At 41.3% G+C, this 20,471-nt stretch overlaps 1 protein-coding gene across 1 annotated transcript; it reads right to left on the bottom strand.

The window, feature by feature from the left end:
* Positions 1-2,578: 2,578 nt before the first annotated feature.
* Positions 2,579-14,318, bottom strand: LOC144629891 (uncharacterized). The gene is made up of 5 exons (XM_078488137.1): positions 14,173-14,318; positions 11,436-11,550; positions 10,760-11,083; positions 10,101-10,361; positions 2,579-9,408 (listed from the first exon to the last, which is right to left on the bottom strand). The coding sequence occupies exons 2-5, from the start codon at positions 11,542-11,544 to the stop codon at positions 5,225-5,227; spliced, it is 4,878 nt and encodes a 1,625-aa protein (XP_078344263.1). The 5' UTR covers positions 11,545-11,550; positions 14,173-14,318; the 3' UTR covers positions 2,579-5,224.
* Between the last annotated feature and the right edge of the window lie 6,153 nt (positions 14,319-20,471).

The following is a 20,471-nucleotide window of genomic DNA, read 5'->3' as shown; positions in this document are numbered from 1 at the left end:
CTTGCAATGACAACACCAACAAGGGTGGGGTGGGGGAAGAATAATCTAATATGGCTTTGCGTCGCGTCGGTTACAAATTACGGTATGGTTGTTCATCAATATTTTTAAAAATCTCTCCGATATATTTTAGCCTTGAAAGTTAATGTTTTCGATAAAAATTAATAAATTATGAAAGTCCTTATTCCGACCAAGATTAATTTTTTCTCTCGCCCCCACTAACTGCCCTGGGTCTCCGAGGATGGACTACAAAACGCAATTGTCAAAATTTTAAAACATCGGTCCACCGTATAGTTAATAGAGGGATATGGCTGTGAAGCTCGGCAAAGTGCTTTGTTATGATAATAAAGTATTTTTCGTTTGTCTCACGACGTAGTCACGTGTGATGGAGATCGCAACGTTTCGACTGCACACTGCTAGTCTTCATCAGGCGATAAGGTCGACTGGTTGTGCGTGAACTTATAAAGCACGCTGCTGCGCTGTGATTGGTTGGTTTTCAACAGCTGTGATTGGTGCATTTCGATCCTCGCTGTTTCTGTGTCCTGTTGTTCCCTCAGCGGTCCGCTGTCGCACAGTTCTCCTGTTGTTGTGTTTTTTGATCGTGGGCATCCATGCTTCAGGAATTTCAATTCCATTATCCCTGTTGATATTATTAGGGTGAAGTCTTATGTGAATTGCCTCTTTGACCCTGCGTTTGTACCAGTGTGGGTCGCGATCAATAAACTTTACCTCATTCCAAAGCGGGTAGTGTCAGGTGTTGTTGGTGTGTTCTGCAACGGCGGAGGTCTGGGTGCGGGCGAGTCGGATGTGCCGGTCGTGCTCTTTGATCCTGTCTTGCATAGGTCTTCCCGTCTCATCGATGTAAACTTTGCCACATTTACACCAACAACAACTTCACCCTAATAATATAAGTTCGTCGTTGTATAATTAGTGTCTTAAAATCTTCTCTAGTCTTTACCGTTCATGTTCGTTTTTTGTTTGCTTGTCTACTGCTAATGTACAAACTTAAACATAAACTGACACCAATCTACATACAGAATATGTTTGAAGAAAATGGAACGACATACCAACTTCGGAATGGAAATGACTTTAAGATACCAAGATTTCGGACTGTAAGATGCGGGAAAACTTTATTTCAGTGTCTATGTATTTAGCCCTTGTGGGCTAATTGGGGACACTTTTTAAAATACCTAAAAAAACTATTAATAATACTAAGCCTAAAACTATTTAAATTACTTAACTAAAAACTAATATTTACGTCTAAGGGCTATGTACAGCAGTTACTATTGTTTTCTACATAGTCCGATAGATTCAGTTTTTTATTTTTTTTTGTTCTGAAAGTAGCTACTGTCGGCGAGTTTTTCAGGACTTTGCTTAGTTTTGACCATAGAAATGGTCCAAGATATCTGATACAATGTTTCCCGTATAGCGTTTAGTATCAACAAAAACACAAAATCACTGTTTCTAAGCGAGTGTGTAGGGTCTTTGCGGACAAAAAGGGCAGAGACGTTGTCTGGCGCAAGCCCGTTCTTGACCTTATACATAAGCGTTGCTGTATCTTGTAAACGCCTATTATATAGTGTGGGCAAATCTGCCCGTCCCAAGAGTTCTTTGTAGGTTTCGGCGTGGGATCTGAATATAGCTCTTAATGCGCGTTCTTGAATTCGCTCAAGTTTCCTTTTGTCCGATGACTTACAAAACTGCCATATTTATTAAATGGCAGTATGTCAGGTGAGGTAGAATAAACGTCTTATACAGTAATAGCTTAGCCTTGCAAGGTATTAAATTGCGAAGACGAGAAAGTACTCCGACTTTCTGGCTGGCCTTAATGCATAGCACACGGATATGCTCGGTGAACTCAAGATTATCGTCGATGTGAACTCCCAGTAACTTGATTTGTTCTGTTTTTGTAATGTCTATGTCATCGATGTTGAGGACTGTGTCGCTCTTGTCCTTATCGAGTTTTCTTGGATTGATATCTAGTGACTGGAACTTGTCTGGATTTGCTTTTAAGTAGTTCTTTGAGTACCAAGCCAGGGCTTGGCTACCATGAATTCTCAAACTGCGTCCAACTGGTAAGGCGCTAAATGGTATAAGAAAATGTTCAGTTTAAAGTTGCCCAAAAATATGCTTTTTTGCTTGTAAAGTGATTCAGTTTTCCCAACATATATCACAGTCCATAACCATGCTGAAGACTTGAGGGCTTTCAATGTCATGGTCTTCTGTGAAACGTCTGTTGTAAACATTCAACAACTGCTTCGGGTGACAGCTCAGAGTTCCAGTTTGAATTTTTACGACAAATACCTGGCGACTGTTCCGCTAGGGCGCTGGGCCCTTCCAAAGACATTTGAAGAGCAGCCCAAATTATCTTTCACAGACAAAGTGCTCTGATAACGGAAGCGAGATTAATTTAACTGTTGTTGAGTAGTGACTCTTCAACACATCGCAGAGCGATTCGTGCTTTGGAATACATTTCTATCATGCCGAAGGCCCTGAATGGAATTGTGAATTCACGGACAGCTAAGTTTCTGTCATATTCGACGATTCCATTTTTTTGGAGGGGGAATCGGCGAGGCTCTAGAGCGCATTAAAACCTGGGTGTCATTATTTTCAATGTCCTGTGTAAAAAAACCCCACTACTGAACGGTAACCTACATTGCTATGCGATTGTTGTGTTTATTAAACGATAATTAACAATTATTAAAAACAATAACATGAAGCACTAAACAAAGGTTAATTAACGCCTTGGGGTATTCAGGGTATTTTTTAAGGTGTTCCTGGTTTTCTGGAAGGTGTTCCGGGGTGTTCCGGGTTTCTGACACTGTTCCGGGTGTTCCCGAGTGTTTCGGGCTGTTCTGGTGTTCCGTGTACCGGTCCCCTTGGATTCCTTTGAACAGTTATACTGATATCGATTATTGAGCGGTCGGTTTTGTATCCTGTTGAAATATCGGCGTGTGTGACATTGCACATTAAGCTTTGGCTAACAAGGAAGAAGTCAACCATCACTCAGATCTAAATTCTCCATGTATTCCTGTACAACTTTAAATGAATGATTGTGTGTTTTCACGACACCAACTTTCTTGTCTTTTTCTAGATTAAGCACTAAGTTTAAAAATCTCCATAAGTGAAACAAAAGTGAAAGTTAATGTGACGAGGTTAATTAATAACAGGGGTTGCTTCATGAGTGTCATGTTCGCGTCTCCACGCAGTTAGTTAGCTAGCTTCATGTGCTAAGTTCTCGTTCGAGTTCGCTCTCTCAATTTATCCTTATCTGTCGATTCCTGTTTAAATATACTAAAAAGAACAAATTGTGTATCGCCATATTAATAAACTACATTGGCCTTTCGACCTTAACGGTCCTCTTCAGTGTAGTAACATTTGAAATGGCAACGACCAGTAACATGATATTACAGCACAGATAGGGTGTGTATAAACTTAAGTAACGTCTTAAGGCCATCAGGCTCACAAGTGCGCAACCTACTTATTCAAATGGACTCTAACTCATTTAACTTCTCAGGAGAAGAATGGCTTAATACTACAAACTTAAATGTTTGGTTAAAAGTGGAATTATGGAAATCTAAATGAATTTTAAGGGAAGACTCCTTGCTGTTTCTATGCCCAGTTATGCGGTCACGCAACGTTTGGGTTGTGTTACCTACATATTGTTTTTTACAAAATATACATTCTGCCATATAAACTAAACATCTAGAAGTACATGAAGATTTGCAATTAATACGAAAAGAATTCCCTGTAGTGGTACTATTTACGGTGTTGATGGGATTAATTAAATTACAGGATAAACATCGTTTAACCCCACATGGAAGTGTCCCTTTGCTCTCACCCGGAACAGACAGAGAAATAGCCTTACGTTTGTACAAAAGGTCTCTCAGATTGGATGCCCTGCGTGTATAAATCATAACACGAGCTAAATCCCTTTGTCCAAGATCTTGGAGCCCTGTAGAACAAATTCCCTGGTTTGCTTAGCACCCGGGCCATATGTAATAACCCAAGCGACCCAAGGTACTATGTTTTTGTTCTCTTGATTTCTCATGTTATACGACAGAACCCGGGGTTTGGAGGCTATCTTGTTAAGAATACGTTTAACCGACCCTCTGTTGTAACCACTGATAATAAAAGGATCAGACAGCTCGTCTAATCTGAGCAAAAGCTTGTCATTGTTGGAGATGATACGTCTAAGGCGTATGCCTTGGGAATAAACCACACTGTTAAAAGTAAGACCTGGATGGCACGACTCAGGTGACAAATATCTTCGCGCATCAGTGGGCTTGACAAACAAATCCGTAATGGGATTACCTAGTTGATCAAAACTTATGAGAATGTCTAAAAACTCTACTTCATTCCCAATTCTACTGGTAAATTCTATCCCATACTTTGGTTTAGTACAACCATTGAGCCATTGTACCCATTTGTGGAAGGACTCAGTAAGACCAACCCATTCCTGTTTAACTTCTCGTTCGACACGAAACAGCCACCGCCATCTCAGCTCCGATTATGAATGGGAAACGCTGCCATCTAGTGACGAGAACGCATTGTTTCAGTTAAACGCATCTCAAGAGTCCCCACTGATGGCCAGCACCGGGAAAGATCGCAAACAAAAGAAATCCTCGCCAACCGAACCTGGTGCACTCCCGAAAAGACGCACCACGAGCGATCATTTCCAAAACCTTCTACAGGACAAGCTGTGATCGCATCACCGCCCCCTTTACCTGGCTCAAGGCTCGACGAGAGTCCAACCCCTTCGCTGGCCGCTCTTCAGCTTCAAAAGGACACACAAGAGCTCGAAATAAATAAACTAGAATTGCAAAGTTATTGAAAGTTAATGTGACCCATCGTTATGCAAGCTGCAATGCTTCCTTGTCAAATCATGTCTCAAGCGATTAGTCGTATAACTTGGAATACAGTAAAAAACCGCGAGTAAGAAGCGGCATTTTCCCAAGTTAGCCTAAAATGGCTCTTACATAAATGGTATGACAATAAGAAAAGATAAAAAGAACTGCGTTGTTTTATCCCAGTGATTGAATCGCCTTATTTTCTATCGTCACAATTCTGCTTTTTGTGAAATACAACTGTGTCGCACACTTGTCTGTGTTCATGTTTTTCTGCAGTTTAACTGGAAACGACAATGCGACAGAACGCTAAGGAAAATTGTGGTATGTGCAGCTGTTACAATAAGGTCAAAGTTGTCTCCTCTGTAAACGAGAGGCCTCTACCATTCACACTGATAAGGAGCCAAGTGATCAAGGAAAACAGAGAGCTTCCGTCCTCCCTCAGCAAATATAGCCCAGAAGTAAACTTTTTTAGTTGCCAATCTAGTTAAACCTCCAAGCACACCGCATTCCATTATGACACTGAAGATTTCTGGACTTTGGATGAAGCAATCTATTGTTCGGCTTTGGTCGTAGACGTTCAGCAACTGCAATGGATGGCTGTTTAAACTCTGTGTTTGAACCTTGACAATGAACTTCTGATGACTGTTACGTTTGAGTTTAGGACCCTTTCCAATACCTTTTAAATGAGCACCAAATATTTCCACTACGCATTTCCCTATCTCTTCATGAGGGATAAAGTCAACTGTTACAGAATAGCGACTTTTGAGGGCGGAACATAACGTCTTATGTTTGGGTCTGTGATTATATTGGCATTCTTTGCAGCAATAAGCAGCAATGTGGCAATTGGGGCACATTATGAGGCGCTGTACCTTATCTCTTGAGCGACGACAATACGTGCACCCACTGTAGAGTCGTTCAACAACCTCTCTAGGGTGATACATGCCTTCCTTATTGTTAAATTCTTTGTTTCCATCAAGAATGGGCGGATTTGAATACAGCTCATTCTTTTCTCCCGGTGGAACGTAAAAAAGAGAAGAAGGACTATAACTACCAAGTAAACGGCTATCAATAGGAAGACTACCTTTAATGTCGTCACACTCAAGCCAAGGGCCACTATGATCTCGAACAATGTTTGACTCCAGATGAACTCGTCCGGAAAAATTAACACCAATGTAAATGCCACCACATTTGTTGCCAGTAAGGACATTACTTGTTATGTGTGCTGACGTTCGTGTATGGGCAAGGATCCCCCAGAACCCGTTCTCGAATATCTTGTTGTTACTGATCAAGAGATGAGAATTAACATCCAGAGAAAGACCAAAGGGCCTGTTGTGATGAATATCGTTGTTTTGTATGACTATCTTGGTCTTGTTTTGCACTGCAAGAATGCCTTCTCTTGCATTCTCGAAGATCTTATTTCCATTAATATCACATTCCCCTGCATCTGGGCCAATCAAGATGCCGTGATAACCACCGTTAAATATTGTGTTTTCAGACGCAACAAGTTCCCCACCTTCTCTTGCTTCTAAACCAGCCTGATGATTCCTGTACACTTCACATTTCTTGACCAATAATCGAGAACCTTCGCCAGCAACTAGGGCGCCACCGCCTCCACAGTCATGGATAACACAGTTTTCAATCATCGCAGAGCTTCCATTCGCAATCTGGATTCCAGGAAAACCACCAATGCCAGACCTTGATGCTGAATCTCCGAACTTTCCAGTCCGATCGCACACAGGCTTACCTAAAGAGGCCGCTATGCACCCTGAACCACCGTTGCATTCTGGATAGTCGTCACAACTTGTCATTCCTCCTGAAATTTCACAGTGATACAAGTGAATAGCTCCTTCCTTGCCATCACATACCAGGGGAACATTCCCTTTAGGGAAAGTTATATTCTCAAAATAACATCTGGCGCGGGCAACTCCACATCCTTGTGCACAAATCAAAACGCTTCTTCTGGGCCCTAGACCTACAATCTGGACGTCAGTAAAGGTACCAAAGAAAGCCAAATTATACTCTCCTTCGTGTAATAGCATGGTTTCGTTTTCTTTTGTCGTCATCAAAGCAAATTTTAGTTGTGTTTCATTGGTTATTTCTCTAGTGCGTACTGTTGAGAGTTCTGGAAACATCTCACAAAACCTTTTGTCACAGCGAAGACTGGAGTCAAAATGAACGGCCACTGCCAATGCTGCCCGAGCCTGCCCTTTTAGATGATCAGATCCACTTTTAACAAGTTCTTGGAGAGCCCAAGCCTTTCGTTGTAGAGCCTTGCTGTAATAGGGTTCCAAAGAAAGGCACTTCTGACAGTCATCTAGGGCATTCAGTGGCTGGTCTAGCTTCAAATGACAAAGGGCCCTGTTACAGAACAGTCGATAGTCACCAGACGACAAAGCAATGGCGCTGGAGTAAAGATCTAATGCCTCTTTAAACATGTTACTTTTTACTGCAAGGTTTCCTTTTTCTCTGAGCTGCTCGGCTTCCTCTTCCCTTTCATTTTGATAGGAATCTGCCTCAGCCAATTCTTCGTGTTCAGAAGGAGGCTGTCTCATACAAAAAGATACCACCTTGTAGTCCCTGTCTTTCAGGGGTACATCGATGAAATAAGGCGGCAAACTGGAATCTTCACCAGAGGTTGACTTTTCCAGGTGTACTAGGAACTCCAGTTTCATTTCTTGCATCGCCTGGGCCTTAACTTTTTCTTTAGACACACTAAAAAATATCGCTGCCTCATTAAAGATACGCACGGTTTCCTCTGTGTATAGCAAGGTATGGACTGATTCTTTATGTTTTTCCGAGAAGGTGCGCAAATGCTCCTGCAAATAGGAGGCATGGGAGGCCAACTTTCCCCATAGCTGTAATGAAGGAGGATTCTCGACACTAAAAACAGCATCTTCGACGAAACTTTCACACACTTCTGCTGGTGAACGCGTATTTGCTAATGCATGGTGAAGGACACGTACTGCACAAGAAAGAACTCTGAACTCACTTTGTTCTTTTTCCATCTCATTTCGGACGACTTCTTGCACCAGACGATGAACACTGAAGGAATGTGCCCCATATCTTTGGAAAAGGGAAAACTTGGTAAGAAGAGAGGCTATCTCGGCCTGGTCCCACAAATCGCTGACTGCTTCAGTATCGGCATCTTTGTTTAGCCCTTCATTGATCACTTCATAAGGAATATCGTCCGGGCCAAGAAAGGCGGACACTTTCATAACAAGAGTTGGGGTTTCTCCAAGCTCCATTTCTTTTGCGATTTGACTGATGCGATCAAAATTCAGCAGCCATGTGGTGTGGATAGCCAATCGCTCAGGTGAGGTATTTTCCACCAGATGCCGAGCCTTCTTCTTCTTGAGAAGAAGTAGTTTTTGCTTGTTATATTTCTTCAAGTACTCTTTTATGGGCTGACGAACACATCGTATGTAGGCCGCAGCTTGATCGAGAGCTAAAGGAAGTCCACCAAGCTCCCTCACTAGTTCACGGATGTCACTGTCTTCATCTCCAGCTGTTCCTGTTCGCATTCGTAGAAACTGAATTCCTTCTTTCTCTGTCAAGCATTTCAACTCAACGCAGAAGTTTTCTTCGATTCCCGTTTCTTCGCCGACTTCCGTCGCTTCTCTCCTGGTGGTTATGATAATATGGCCGCGTGCCGCTTGTTTCCAGTGTCCAGTAAGCAGCTTTCGCATGTCTGTAGACATTTCTAGCTCGTCAAGATTGTCAACGACCAAACACCACATCTTCTCACGCTTTCCCAACCAGTCGAGAGTTCTTGACAAGGAAGTAGAGAACTCTTTTTCAAAAGTGCCAATTTGGCGCGCCATGTCGCTAAGGGATATTTGAAAGAGATTGTTGTTTTCGCCCGAAATCCAAAAAATACCGCCTGGATATTCCTCTTTCTCTTTTTGTCGCCAGAGAAACTCCACAGCGAGAGACGTTTTTCCCACACCCCCGAGACCGTAAATTGCTGACTCGGCGCAACCATTTTCGGTGCTTTTCAGTTGCGTTGCAATTTTTTCAAGCTCGGTTTCGCGACCACAAAAGCAACGATTGCGACTGGGTACTTGAAAAATTTCAACATCGGCCGTTGCATTAATATTGCTTTCTTCTAAAGCTTTAAGCCGAGAATCAAACTGATTTTGCCCGATTTCTAAGGCCTCTACCTTTGAGGTTTGATTACCCTGTTCGTCTTTTAAAGACGTTACACTTGTCTCTAGGTCTTTTTGCCTTCCCCCTAACAAGGCAATGTTTTCTTGATTCGTATCTTGTCGTTTTTCTATTTTAGTTAAATTGTTAGAAATATATCCAATTGCACCTGACAAAGCCTCGTTTTTTTCTGATTGTTCCTTTCGCTCAGCCTCCATTCGACTCTCAATGTCAGTTATACGCTTATCAAAATTATTAATTTCATCTGCGACATCTTGTAGGGCTTCACTTATCTTCTTTGCTTCATCGGCACTAGATTTCTTGATGGCTTCCAGGTCCTGGTTTAGGTTAGTAACCTCATCGCTAACAAGTTTCATCAAGTCCTTATCCACTGGGCATCCCATGCACAATTTCAAGCCTATCAAGGAAAAAAATGTATAAACTTGATACTTAAAACATCAGCAAGTCAAAACGCGAGGAATTAAACTTTGTTATTACTATTATTTTACTACGGGTTTGCTTCATAAATCAGCGAGAAGATTACGTTTACTCATCCTAGGAGCACTCCCAACTAAAGGTTAGTGGAAAATTTTTACAAATGTGAATTCAGGTTGGTGGAAAATTTGAATTAATTCCCAAAAGGAGAGCAACCTGGACGTTGCTCAAGGTTTTTTGACCCCTAAAATGTACTACTTTAAAACAGACAGACATATTATAGTTATAGTGAAATTGATGACGATAAAGACGTTGCCATCGAATGGTTTCATCTATGAAGGGATTTGAAAGAGTTCATCCTAATCGGTCTAAACCAACAAGGTATGACGGCTTTCTTTTATTTCTTCACACGCAACCCTAATGAAAGATAACTTTGATGGGTGTTGATAGCAAAATCCACAATTTTACACCCTTAATAGAGACGACGAGCATCTCCTCCCCTTTCACACCCCACCTCCCGTACCCTGCCAGGTGCGCGTTTCTTACGAACGGCAAATTTGGGCGGGAGCTAACGTCATTACGTTACATCAGTCGTAAGCGGCATATTTATGTTTTATATTACGAGAGCGGCATATCGACCATGGACAAGCACGTGAAATAAAATGATGTCCTAACCCTTAGTTTCCCAGTCGTGAAGGTCGTCAAGCTCTTTATCTTCATCAGCTTTTGGAAGCCCCAGTGAACGAACCAATGTTTCCATGAGCTGGAAACAGTAGTTGAATTCCGATTTTGTCCAGTAGTCGAAGTTGCAATGGCCCCACTCATTTCGGACTTTGGAGCGTACATCCTTAGCATTGTTTTGAATACGAGCGGGAAAAACAGATGCATTTGCCAGTATCCCTAACACTGCTGACATGTCGCATGTGTTATCAAATCCTGCAAATAGGCAATAAAAATTATGTACGCCTGCTTAGGTTGGTTTTTCGCTTAGCAGAACCTTGAGGGTTGACCCAATCAGTCCACAACGATGGTCCTCTACTTGCTCCTTAAGACATTGCTATAAGTCAGGTATGGCTAAGTCAGAGAATACTGTCCTGATTTATAATTGGTTGACAGCTGCATCCGAGGACATCATATTTAAGCAGCTAGGAATATTTCTTAAAAAACCAAACCCAAATAACACAACTGGTTGCATCCTTGGTGGCAAACATCAACTCTGAATAATCTACCCAGTAAAACAAAGTTGTTCATAAGCAGCAAGAATCGCCTGTCGCTTGAAGATTCTGCTTGTCGTGTCATAATATCTATAATGTGGAAATAACATATTTTCTCACCTGTAAACTTAGCCATGTGTGGTTCAAGGTAAAGTTGAGCCAGTTCAACATCTGTGGTAACTTTGTAATCATACAAACGTTCCTTTCTCTTGTGTGTGCCCCAGTTGTTGTGGATGCTGCCATAACTCAACTTAAAAGTTCCATCATGAGTCAAGTGCGGACCAAACACTTGACTGTCAATCCCCTTTGAGCTCTTCAGTGATGCATAGTGTTTGGATATTTCTCGTCCAGCAAAATCGCGGAGGACTGGTAAGAGAAGCCTGTTCAAGCAAACACCAATCACAACCCATCTCTTCTGGTTGTCTATGAGGTCAAAGCTGCTGACTGTAAAAACAGTAACAGGAATAGGAGATTGAGTGCAAAGAGCAAAGACCTAGGTCAAAGCTGCTGACTGTGATAATAAAAGGAATAGGGGATTGAGTGCAAAGAGCCTGTTTTAACAAAAGCTAGCAGACAGTTAGGGTGCGATCAGCAGAAAAAAAAGAACAACCTTGCCTTTGATTCACCAATTCAAGTATCATGTAGTGTTTAAATCCATTTGCAAAAACCAATTGAAGAAGCATCCAACTTTTTTTAGGTTAGATTCCAGGAGACCTAAACCCCTTTGGAACCATTCAATAATGTCCTGACCCTGTGTACACATGTGAGCCTTTATGCCAAGATATCTATCACTTACCAGGTCCGGTGGCAGCTGAGGGTGCAGATAGGATTGTGGGTGCAGTAGGAGGTCCTGGAAGTGTTGTTGGCATAAATAAAATTTTACTTGTACTTGAGCCAGTTGCCATGACAACCTGAAAATAACACCTTTTTTGAGAATAATGTTACTAACTAGACAAAACTGTAAGAGTGGAGCCCCATATAGCTACAGTAGGGCACAGTTAGCTACAGTTGTGCTTACGAATTAAGTTATCAATGTTGGTTTTCATTGTTGTTCTATGAAGGCCAAACAAGCTTCTCAAAAGCAAAAGCTTTATAAACTGCTTTCCAATACCTTCTGATTGGGAGGGAACAGGCTTAAAAGTGGGGTGCTGGGGAAATTCCTGGTTTTAAGTTGTCCTTAGTTTATTAGCCTGTTCAGTTATAGGCTCATCTGTCTGCTAACAAAGAATTTGCATATTCCAGTTTTAAGACCTCAACCCCTCCCCCTGTTTATAAGTCATCCCCTTCTGCAGTCAATTGTTCCATATTAACTCACTATCATCCTCACATAACTTTGTTCTCAAATAGAAATGCCAAGTGCATATCTTTTTTACAATAAATCTTTCACTGGGATCTTAATATGAGAATAAAATTGATAATTTTTACATCTGCAAAATGATTTTGTCTTAAAGTCTTAGCAGTCACTGGATGTGTTGTGCATCACAACATTTACTTGTGGAGTTGTAGTAGCCCAGGGCTTATAAGCTGGTGGGGACTCAATATGTAAATTATGAATGGGGATGCTCGTCGTCTCACTTGAAGATGTAAATTACAGGGTTTTTTTCTAACTCAGGGTGCTCACTCAGGACAGAACACCAACATTTAATTTGTAGCCTTTGAGGTCTCATTTAGGTTTCCACATGAAGAAATAAACAAGCTCGCTATGCTATGTTGGCAGTCTCAAACTGAACAATAGGATTTTTTAGCAAAAAAGGGAAAAAAATTGAGACACACCCAGATTGGTCTCCTTTACAAGTTCAATTCCAATTTTCAGACAAGTATCCCTGTCCCTTTAATGCTTATAACTGCAGATTTTACAGTATTACAGTCACATGCACCTCTATAAAAAAGTTCAGTTAGAAAACAATGGCATTCGTTTATTGCCATGGCTTACCATCTTGAGAGGGAGGATTATTAAAAATTATATTAAAATACATTAAAAATTAAAGTTCTCAGTATATTCAGATCAAGAGTCCCAAAGAGGGGTCTTAATAGGGTATAAATTTTGACTATTTTAACATTGTATAGTTTGTGCACTCTGGTCAGCAAGTAAGTTTTATTTTTGGAGAAACTATTATTTTATGATTGTCATTATTCATCCCTTGATAAGTGCACTGACTTCAAAAGTTAAGTTTGAAGCCCCTGTCAAATGTTACACAAACTTAAGCAGATCCTGGGTACAATCAGATACCACGCTGCGAGGATTAATTGCTTTGAGCCTAAAACCATCATGTTTTCAGAACATGTTTTCATGTTTTTCTACAAAAATTAAGATTTCAACTTTATGTTTTTCTCACCTTGGATCTGCGGAGCTTTACACATAAATATTGTTCAATTGTGACTGAATTCAATCACAAAATTGTTGGTGTATTGATCGAAATACATTCTGCATTCTGTATTTGACGTGAAAATTTTGTAAAAATATATTGTTGTTAGCTCTTCTTTTCGACCCCGAGATAGTGTGTGCATTCACTGGATTGTTTATGGTCACACGACATCTAACATCTTTAACCACAGGAAACAGTGAGATTCTCAGGAAATAAAATTCAATGTTTCCCTTAGCACCAGCAGTCATTATGTGTTATAAATAACGTAACTCTGATATCTAGAACTTAGGCTGTGTTTACACGCAACTGGTTCCAAATGGATCCGGTGTGATTTTCGGATCGGATAGGCCTACTGTTTACACGGAACCGTTCTGGAACCAGTCCAGAACAGATCCAAAACTGGACCTGCTATTTTGCAGCTCCAGTTATGAATCCGTTCCGGACTGGTTCCAGAACGGTTCTGTGTAAACACCTGGATCGGTTCCAAACAGTTCCACATGTAAACAGAAGCCGATCCGGTCTGGTCCGGTCCCCTGTAAATGCAGTCTTAAAATATAGGGTAGTAGTTTGGGTTGAAGAATTTTGATGTACAAATTATTGACAAAAAATAAATAAACAGTAAATAAACACGATGAAGTACGGGGGGGGGGGGGGTCTACCAAGGAAGGGGAGGGAGGTTGGTAATATTTGGAACCCACCCCAAGTGATTTTGTCCCCCCCTCCCCTATGTTTCCTTATTAAAATGACGATTCTTGACTTGTATAGACGTTGCCATAATCAACCTGTCAAGTGAAACTTCAAGTTTATATCCAGCACGGACAATGGAAGATTCAGGCTTTCAGTTTTCCGTCAGTGATTGTCCACGTTTGTCGTTTCACACTTCATATTTTTTTTATTTCTGTCTGCTGAGGTCCGCCATTTTGACTGCTTCCGGAACTCATGTTTTAAAAGCCATAGAATAAGCAAAAAAGCGTTTAGTTCGTTTCACGCAAGAAAAAAGGAGGTCGAATTAAATTTACGGACACGAAGTTCACTCTCTAGTGAATGAAATTATGAGCTTTTCAATATCTTGTACCCCATTGTATTCTTCTCGTGTGACACTCCGTCCACGACTAGTTCTTCTCCACTTAAAATAATCCTGGAATAATTTAAATTGAGCTTACTTACCTCTCTTTTAAAACGTCAGGTACGACAAAAAAGAATGACTCAGTTATTAGCCACGTTTTTAACCAGTAAATTACTTCATCACATCACGAGAAAACAGTTTTCAGCAGCGACAAAATGGACAAATGTCAGCCCAACTGAAATTTTCTGACAGTTTCGAAGAACATGTTCAGTCCGGTGGCGGTCTGGCGGATTCCGGGAAATCTGGAAATTTGGGAATAGGTATGGAGTGACGGCTTAATTGAACAGTGGAATAGAAATGTTTTTCTTTGCATCGCAGTAGCGTGACATTTAGGGGAATATTTGCTACAATTATTTTGAAAAATAAATAAATTGACTGATGATTTATAAAAAGGCTTGCTGGTGAAACAGTAACGAGTAAAATATGACAGAGAGTTGCTATCATTTGACATTGATTCACCTCAAGTAGGAGTCCTCAAACATTTGTTTACAAATCAGTTTCGCCTATTTGTTTCAGTACGTTTTTGGATAAATAATAATTATAAATAAAACAATAAATTTGTTTCACGAATAACAGTTTATTCTAGTAAAAGGATTAGATCACATCTCAGTGCCGTTTCTGTTCATGTTTGTTTGTAATTATTTGTCTTCACATTCACGTTACCAGTATAATAACGGAGCAGTCCCGCACCGGTTCAAAGCGTCTCTCTGATTGGCTGATTCACGAGAACAATAGAAAATTATTTATTAAAATAAATACTTTATATGTTTTGTGGTGATTTCTTTCACCGTTAGTAGTTCCTCTAATTTACATCCCATCTAAGGAACATTTCTGGCTTATCATAGGTATTTTTTAATAGCAACGGCAAACATGGGAAAGCATGGACCGGCTGTACCGGCCGTTATAGCGGTACCGACTGTACCGACTGTACCGACTGTACCGGCTGTACCGGCTGTACCGGCTGTACCGGCCGTACCGACCGTACCAGCTGTACCGACCGTACCGACCGTACCGACCGTACCGGCCGTACCGGCTGTACCGAGTGTACCGAGCGTACCGAGTGTACCGAGTGTACCGAGCGTACCGAGCGTACCGAGCGTACCGAGTGTACCGGGTGTACCGAGTGTACCGGCTGTACCGGCCGTTATAGCGGTACCGACTGTACCGACTGTACCGGCTGTACCGGCTGTACCGGCTGTACCGGCTGTACCGGCCGTACCGACCGTACCAGCTGTACCGACCGTACCGACCGTACCGACCGTACCGGCCGTACCGGCTGTACCGAGTGTACCGAGCGTACCGAGTGTACCGAGTGTACCGAGCGTACCGAGCGTACCGAGCGTACCGAGTGTACCGGGTGTACCGAGTGTACCGGCTGTACCGGCTGTACCGGCTGTACCGGCTGTACCGGCTGTACCGGCTGTACCGGCTGTACCGAGTGTACCGAGTGTACCGAGTGTACCGAGTGTACCGGGTGTACCGAGTGTACCGGGTGTACCGAGTGTACACGGTGTACCGGGTGTACCGAGTGTACCGGGCGTACCGAGTGTACCGGGTGTACCAAGTGTACACGGTGTACCGGGTGTACCGGGTGTACCGAGTGTACCGAGTGTACCGGCTGTACCGGCTGTACCGGCTGTACCGGCTGTACCGAGTGTACCGAGTGTACCGAGTGTACCGGCTGTACCGGGTGTACCGGGTGTACCGAGTGTACCGGCTGTACCGGCTGTACCGGCTGTACCGGCTGTACCGAGTGTACCGAGTGTACCGAGTGTACCGAGTGTACCGAGTGTACCGAGTGTACCGAGTGTACCGAGTGTACCGAGTGTACCGGCTGTACCGAGTGTACCGAGTGTACCGAGTGTACCGAGTGTACCGAGTGTACCGAGTGTACCGAGCGTACCGAGTGTACCGAGCGTACCGGACCGTAGAACGTTGAGAGTAAGAAGGAGTATCACAAAAGTTTGCAATGAGATGTATATAATTATCGTACAGTAATTCTGGTTCACAAAGTTCTCAAGCCTTACGCAAAAGCTCGTGGTGATTCTGTGTCATTCTGTAAAACGTCAAACCTGCTTTTTGATGTTTGGTGTTGTTTGAAAATATTTATTTCAACAAGAAAGTAGGACAGAAGTTGGCAATAGATTGAAAATAATTCAGGTGCATAAGTCTGACGGACTTCCTCTTATTCCATCTTTCGGCGTGAGAGTATTTCGTGGAAATTTATTTTCGCTATTTGGAGAAAAGTATGTTAAAACATTAAAAAATATATATATGTTATTTGCCGGCCGGGAGGTCCGTATTGGGAAAAACTGTACCCGAGGTCTTGAGTACGGCCCGAGGCCGCAGGCCGAGGGCCGTGCTCAAGACCGAGGGTACAGTTTTTCCCAATACGGACCGACCTAGGCCGGCAAATAACGTTTTTATTTTTTTCTACTTTAATTTATTTGGAAAAGAAACCAAGGAAAAATGAGTCGCAAAATCTTTGTTTTTACGCGCGGATTTGATTTGATTTGATGATCGACGAGCAAGGATGAAGAATGCTGTTTGGCAGTTTGCTATTTAATTCCGAATGAAATAGCTTTACTTAAAATGAACCGTACTCAAAAAAGGTTCAGCATATTTAATTTACATTGCAGAGAATCAAGAAAAGCAAATGAAGTTATAAATAAAGCACAAATATGCCGCAAAACTTAACACATTTAAATCGATTTCAGTCGGCTTCCCAAACAATTCTCGATAAGAATTTTTGCTCACAGGGTGTTAAGGCTATTTCTCTGACTCAAAAATGCTCTTTGACTGGAAAGCAGTATTTTAATCTATTCACACTTGTATTTAACAAATTAATAATCTCTGTACTTTTCCCAGCAGAATTTTATTCTGATAAACAGTTTCATACTGAATAAAATGCGTAGTGTCTAAGTACGGCACAATATTGTGATAATTAATTTGTCCGTTTTTAATCAAAGAATCTCATTTCCTTGAATGATGGCAAATAGTGTTCTGCTTTAGCAAAACTTGACAGATAAACAAGGCAGTTAAACTCATAGATAGAGCCTAAAAACCGCGGTGAAGGTTACCGCAATGGCGTGAAAATCATTGCAAAATGCACAAACAACGCGACGGCAAACTACGAACGGTAAACTACAACTCGATTTTGTTGAGAAAGAAATAATTACTCGCCTTTTGAAGAACTTTGAGGCCTTTAATTCCACTGCTTTTTAGTCCTTTCAAATTTACAACGGTTGGTAAACTCGAGTAAACAGCTATTTCGATTTTGGAGAGCAAAACTTTCATGTGTTCGTTCGTCTCGCTGCACACTGATTTCGCGCGGAACTGAATCCCGTTCCGTTGATTCCCTGCGGCCCGCGTACCGTTGACCGCGGTCAAGATCGGAAAATTCCGCCCGCTCCCGGAACCAATCAGATTGCAGGATTTGGTTCATCTTGCCCGCTCACGCGCTGAGAAAAAAATAAATGTCCAATAATGTTTTAGTTTTATTGGAGACATATGCGGCTTTCACAAACGACTTTGGGAAATACTTTGTGCAGAAGATTGAAACGATCCGAAGTCGGCTTGACACGGATCCTGCTTTTTCACATGTAGAAAATGACACGTAATGCGCTGCTGTTGCTGACCCGGCACCATCGTTTGCTGGATTTACGCTGCTGTCTTGTGATGATGTTAAGAGAAAATCCGCCAGGACTTCGAGTAGTTATTGGACAAAATTATGTTCCAAAACTATTTACACCTGATTGCAAGCTTTTGTGTTACTGCTTCAAATATCTTATCGAAAGAAATCTTTTCTAACAACACCACACATCGAAAACACATTTTGAAGTTCCGCTGAATTCCACTGAATCGCTTAAAAGATGTAAGCTTTTGCCCATAGCCTGTGAACTTTAAATATCATTTTCTCAGACTCGGATAAGAAATTGTTGTACCAGAATTATTTCCACCTTATTGCAAACTTTTTTGTTACTGCTTCAAATATCTTATCAAAAGAAATCTTTTCTAACAACACCACACATCGAAAACACATTTTGAAGTTCCGCTGAATTCCACTGAATCGCTTAAGACGAATTTACAAAATGGCTACACGTGAGATTTTTCCTATACCTTGTGAACTTTGAAATTCATTTTCTCAGACTCTGATAAGAAATTGTTGTTGGTGTTATCACGGATAATTACTTACATCTTTACCTTTTATTAAGGGTAGGAAATAACGCAATAGGATTTAAATTATTCTGGAAATTGATTTTTGTCCAACTTTAATAAATATTACTCGACTTCCTAGTTGATTCTGTCTTAAATACTAGCAATCAACTGAAATACTCTTTACATAGATTGCAACCGAATGACCCGGTTTTGTGGACTTTTTAAATACCTCCTCAGGATCGTACCGTTACTGATGTTCGAGACAAGGAGTTGCATATAAACTCTAAATTTAATTTTTTAGTAATTTTCTTCGTGCAACCAGAGTGTGCGCTTATTTGTGCAATGTACCTTATTACATATAATTTTCGCGATACTTTCCCTTTTATTTTGCGAATTTTGATATTCCAAAAAATCGCGAAATAAAAGTGACGCGAACAATAAGTGTCGCGAATATGACATGCCGCGAAAAGTGACTCACATTATACTAACAATAAAAAAAATAACTTTAGTACCACTAAAGGAAGGAAGGAAGGATCAGTTTTGAGTGTAAATGAATGTTGTCGTCAATTGGCTCAAGAACAATAACTCATGCACATACAAACATGGCCTACTTGTAGACATTGTAAGAAGTGCTCTGTTGTCTGTCGGTGATGCGCGCATGTGTTTGTTTCCAAATCAGAAGTTTCCCAAACTTTAAGAGATCTTAAGATAATTCGGTTGAAATTCGCTCGGTGAATATTCGTTTTCTTCGTCCACGTTGTAAGCTCTGAAAAATATCAATCTTTTCGGTAGTTTCTTTGCGAATGTGAGAGTACACGTTTTGTTTTAGCAGGTTTAGTTGGAAATTTGAATTTGCCGGCTTTCGAAAAAATACACGGCTGGGACCGTTTTCATGGAAGTGGTCCGTATGGCAACAACAACAACAAGCTTTATTTGCATGACTGTAAATTTGTTACAATATTGCAAAAGCGTAAACTTATTTAGTAATAATAATAATAAAAATAATAAAAAAAAATAATATATAGTAAAAAACAAAAATGATTCATATAAAATTAATTACATTGATAGTATTTTGTTACGTAAATCAAAACAAGATGATATAAATTTAATCAATTGCATGGTCACAAAACGATCGGGAGAATTCATTAATTCTAAAATCAAGTCAGGCACTGGTAGTTGGCTGACATTTAAGATGATAGGCTGTATTGTCTTGTAAAAGTTATCTCTTATTGTTGCATATTTGGAACAATAAAAGAGAAAATGAATTTCATCTTCGGTTTTATTACAATCACAGACCGGGCAGAGCCTATTATGTCTGGGCGTATTGTTATATCTGCCTAGTTCGATCATTAACTTATGATTGCAAAATCCCGACCAAGAAAGAACCAATCAAAACGCTCGGATTTGTCTAAGACTGGCTTTGCCATACAATAGAAGTAAATTTAGTAGTAATAGTGGTAAAGGGGATATGAATGACGCGTAATTTTAAAAAATAAATTACTCACCCGAAGAAATTACACACGCACAGACACACGACACACACAGGAATCATGAAGTAAACGATTGGACGCAATAAGTTGTGTAAAAGACGCGTTCCCTCTGCTTTATTTATCCTTTTTGGGTTTGTGTTTGTTGTGAACTCAACGGCAAATTTCGGTGAACATGCATCGCTTAAAAGATCATATTAATCGTAGTACAGGTATGAAAAACGGCATCTAAGCCGGTACGCTCGGTGCGCTGGGTACACCCGGTACGCCTGGTACGCCCGGTACACTCGGTACACTCGGTACACCCGGTACACTCGGTACGCCCGGTACACCCGGTACACTCGGTACGCCCGGTACACTCGGTACACTCGGTACACTCGGTATACTCGGTACACCCGGTACACTCGGTACGCCCGGTACTCTCGGTACACCCGGCCGTACCGACTGTACCGGCCATACCGACTGTACTGGGTGTACCGAGTGTACCGAGTGTACCGAGTGTACCGACTGTACCGGGTGTACCATAAACAACGCGATATAACTCAAACAGTTCCAACACAATAACAAAAAAACGTCCAAAGCTTGCAAAACTGACAATCTCAACTAAAATATCGTAAAAAACGATGCATCTAGTCGAACAGACGAACATAGCTAAATGACACCAACCGTTTCGCCGACCAACTTTGGCTTCACAA

Source organism: Oculina patagonica, chromosome 11 (assembly GCF_052425735.1).
Source record: "Oculina patagonica isolate OP01 chromosome 11, crgOcupat, whole genome shotgun sequence".
In the NCBI taxonomy this organism is placed as follows: Eukaryota; Metazoa; Cnidaria; class Anthozoa; order Scleractinia; family Oculinidae; genus Oculina; species Oculina patagonica.
This window is presented reverse-complemented; position numbering and strand designations above follow the sequence as displayed.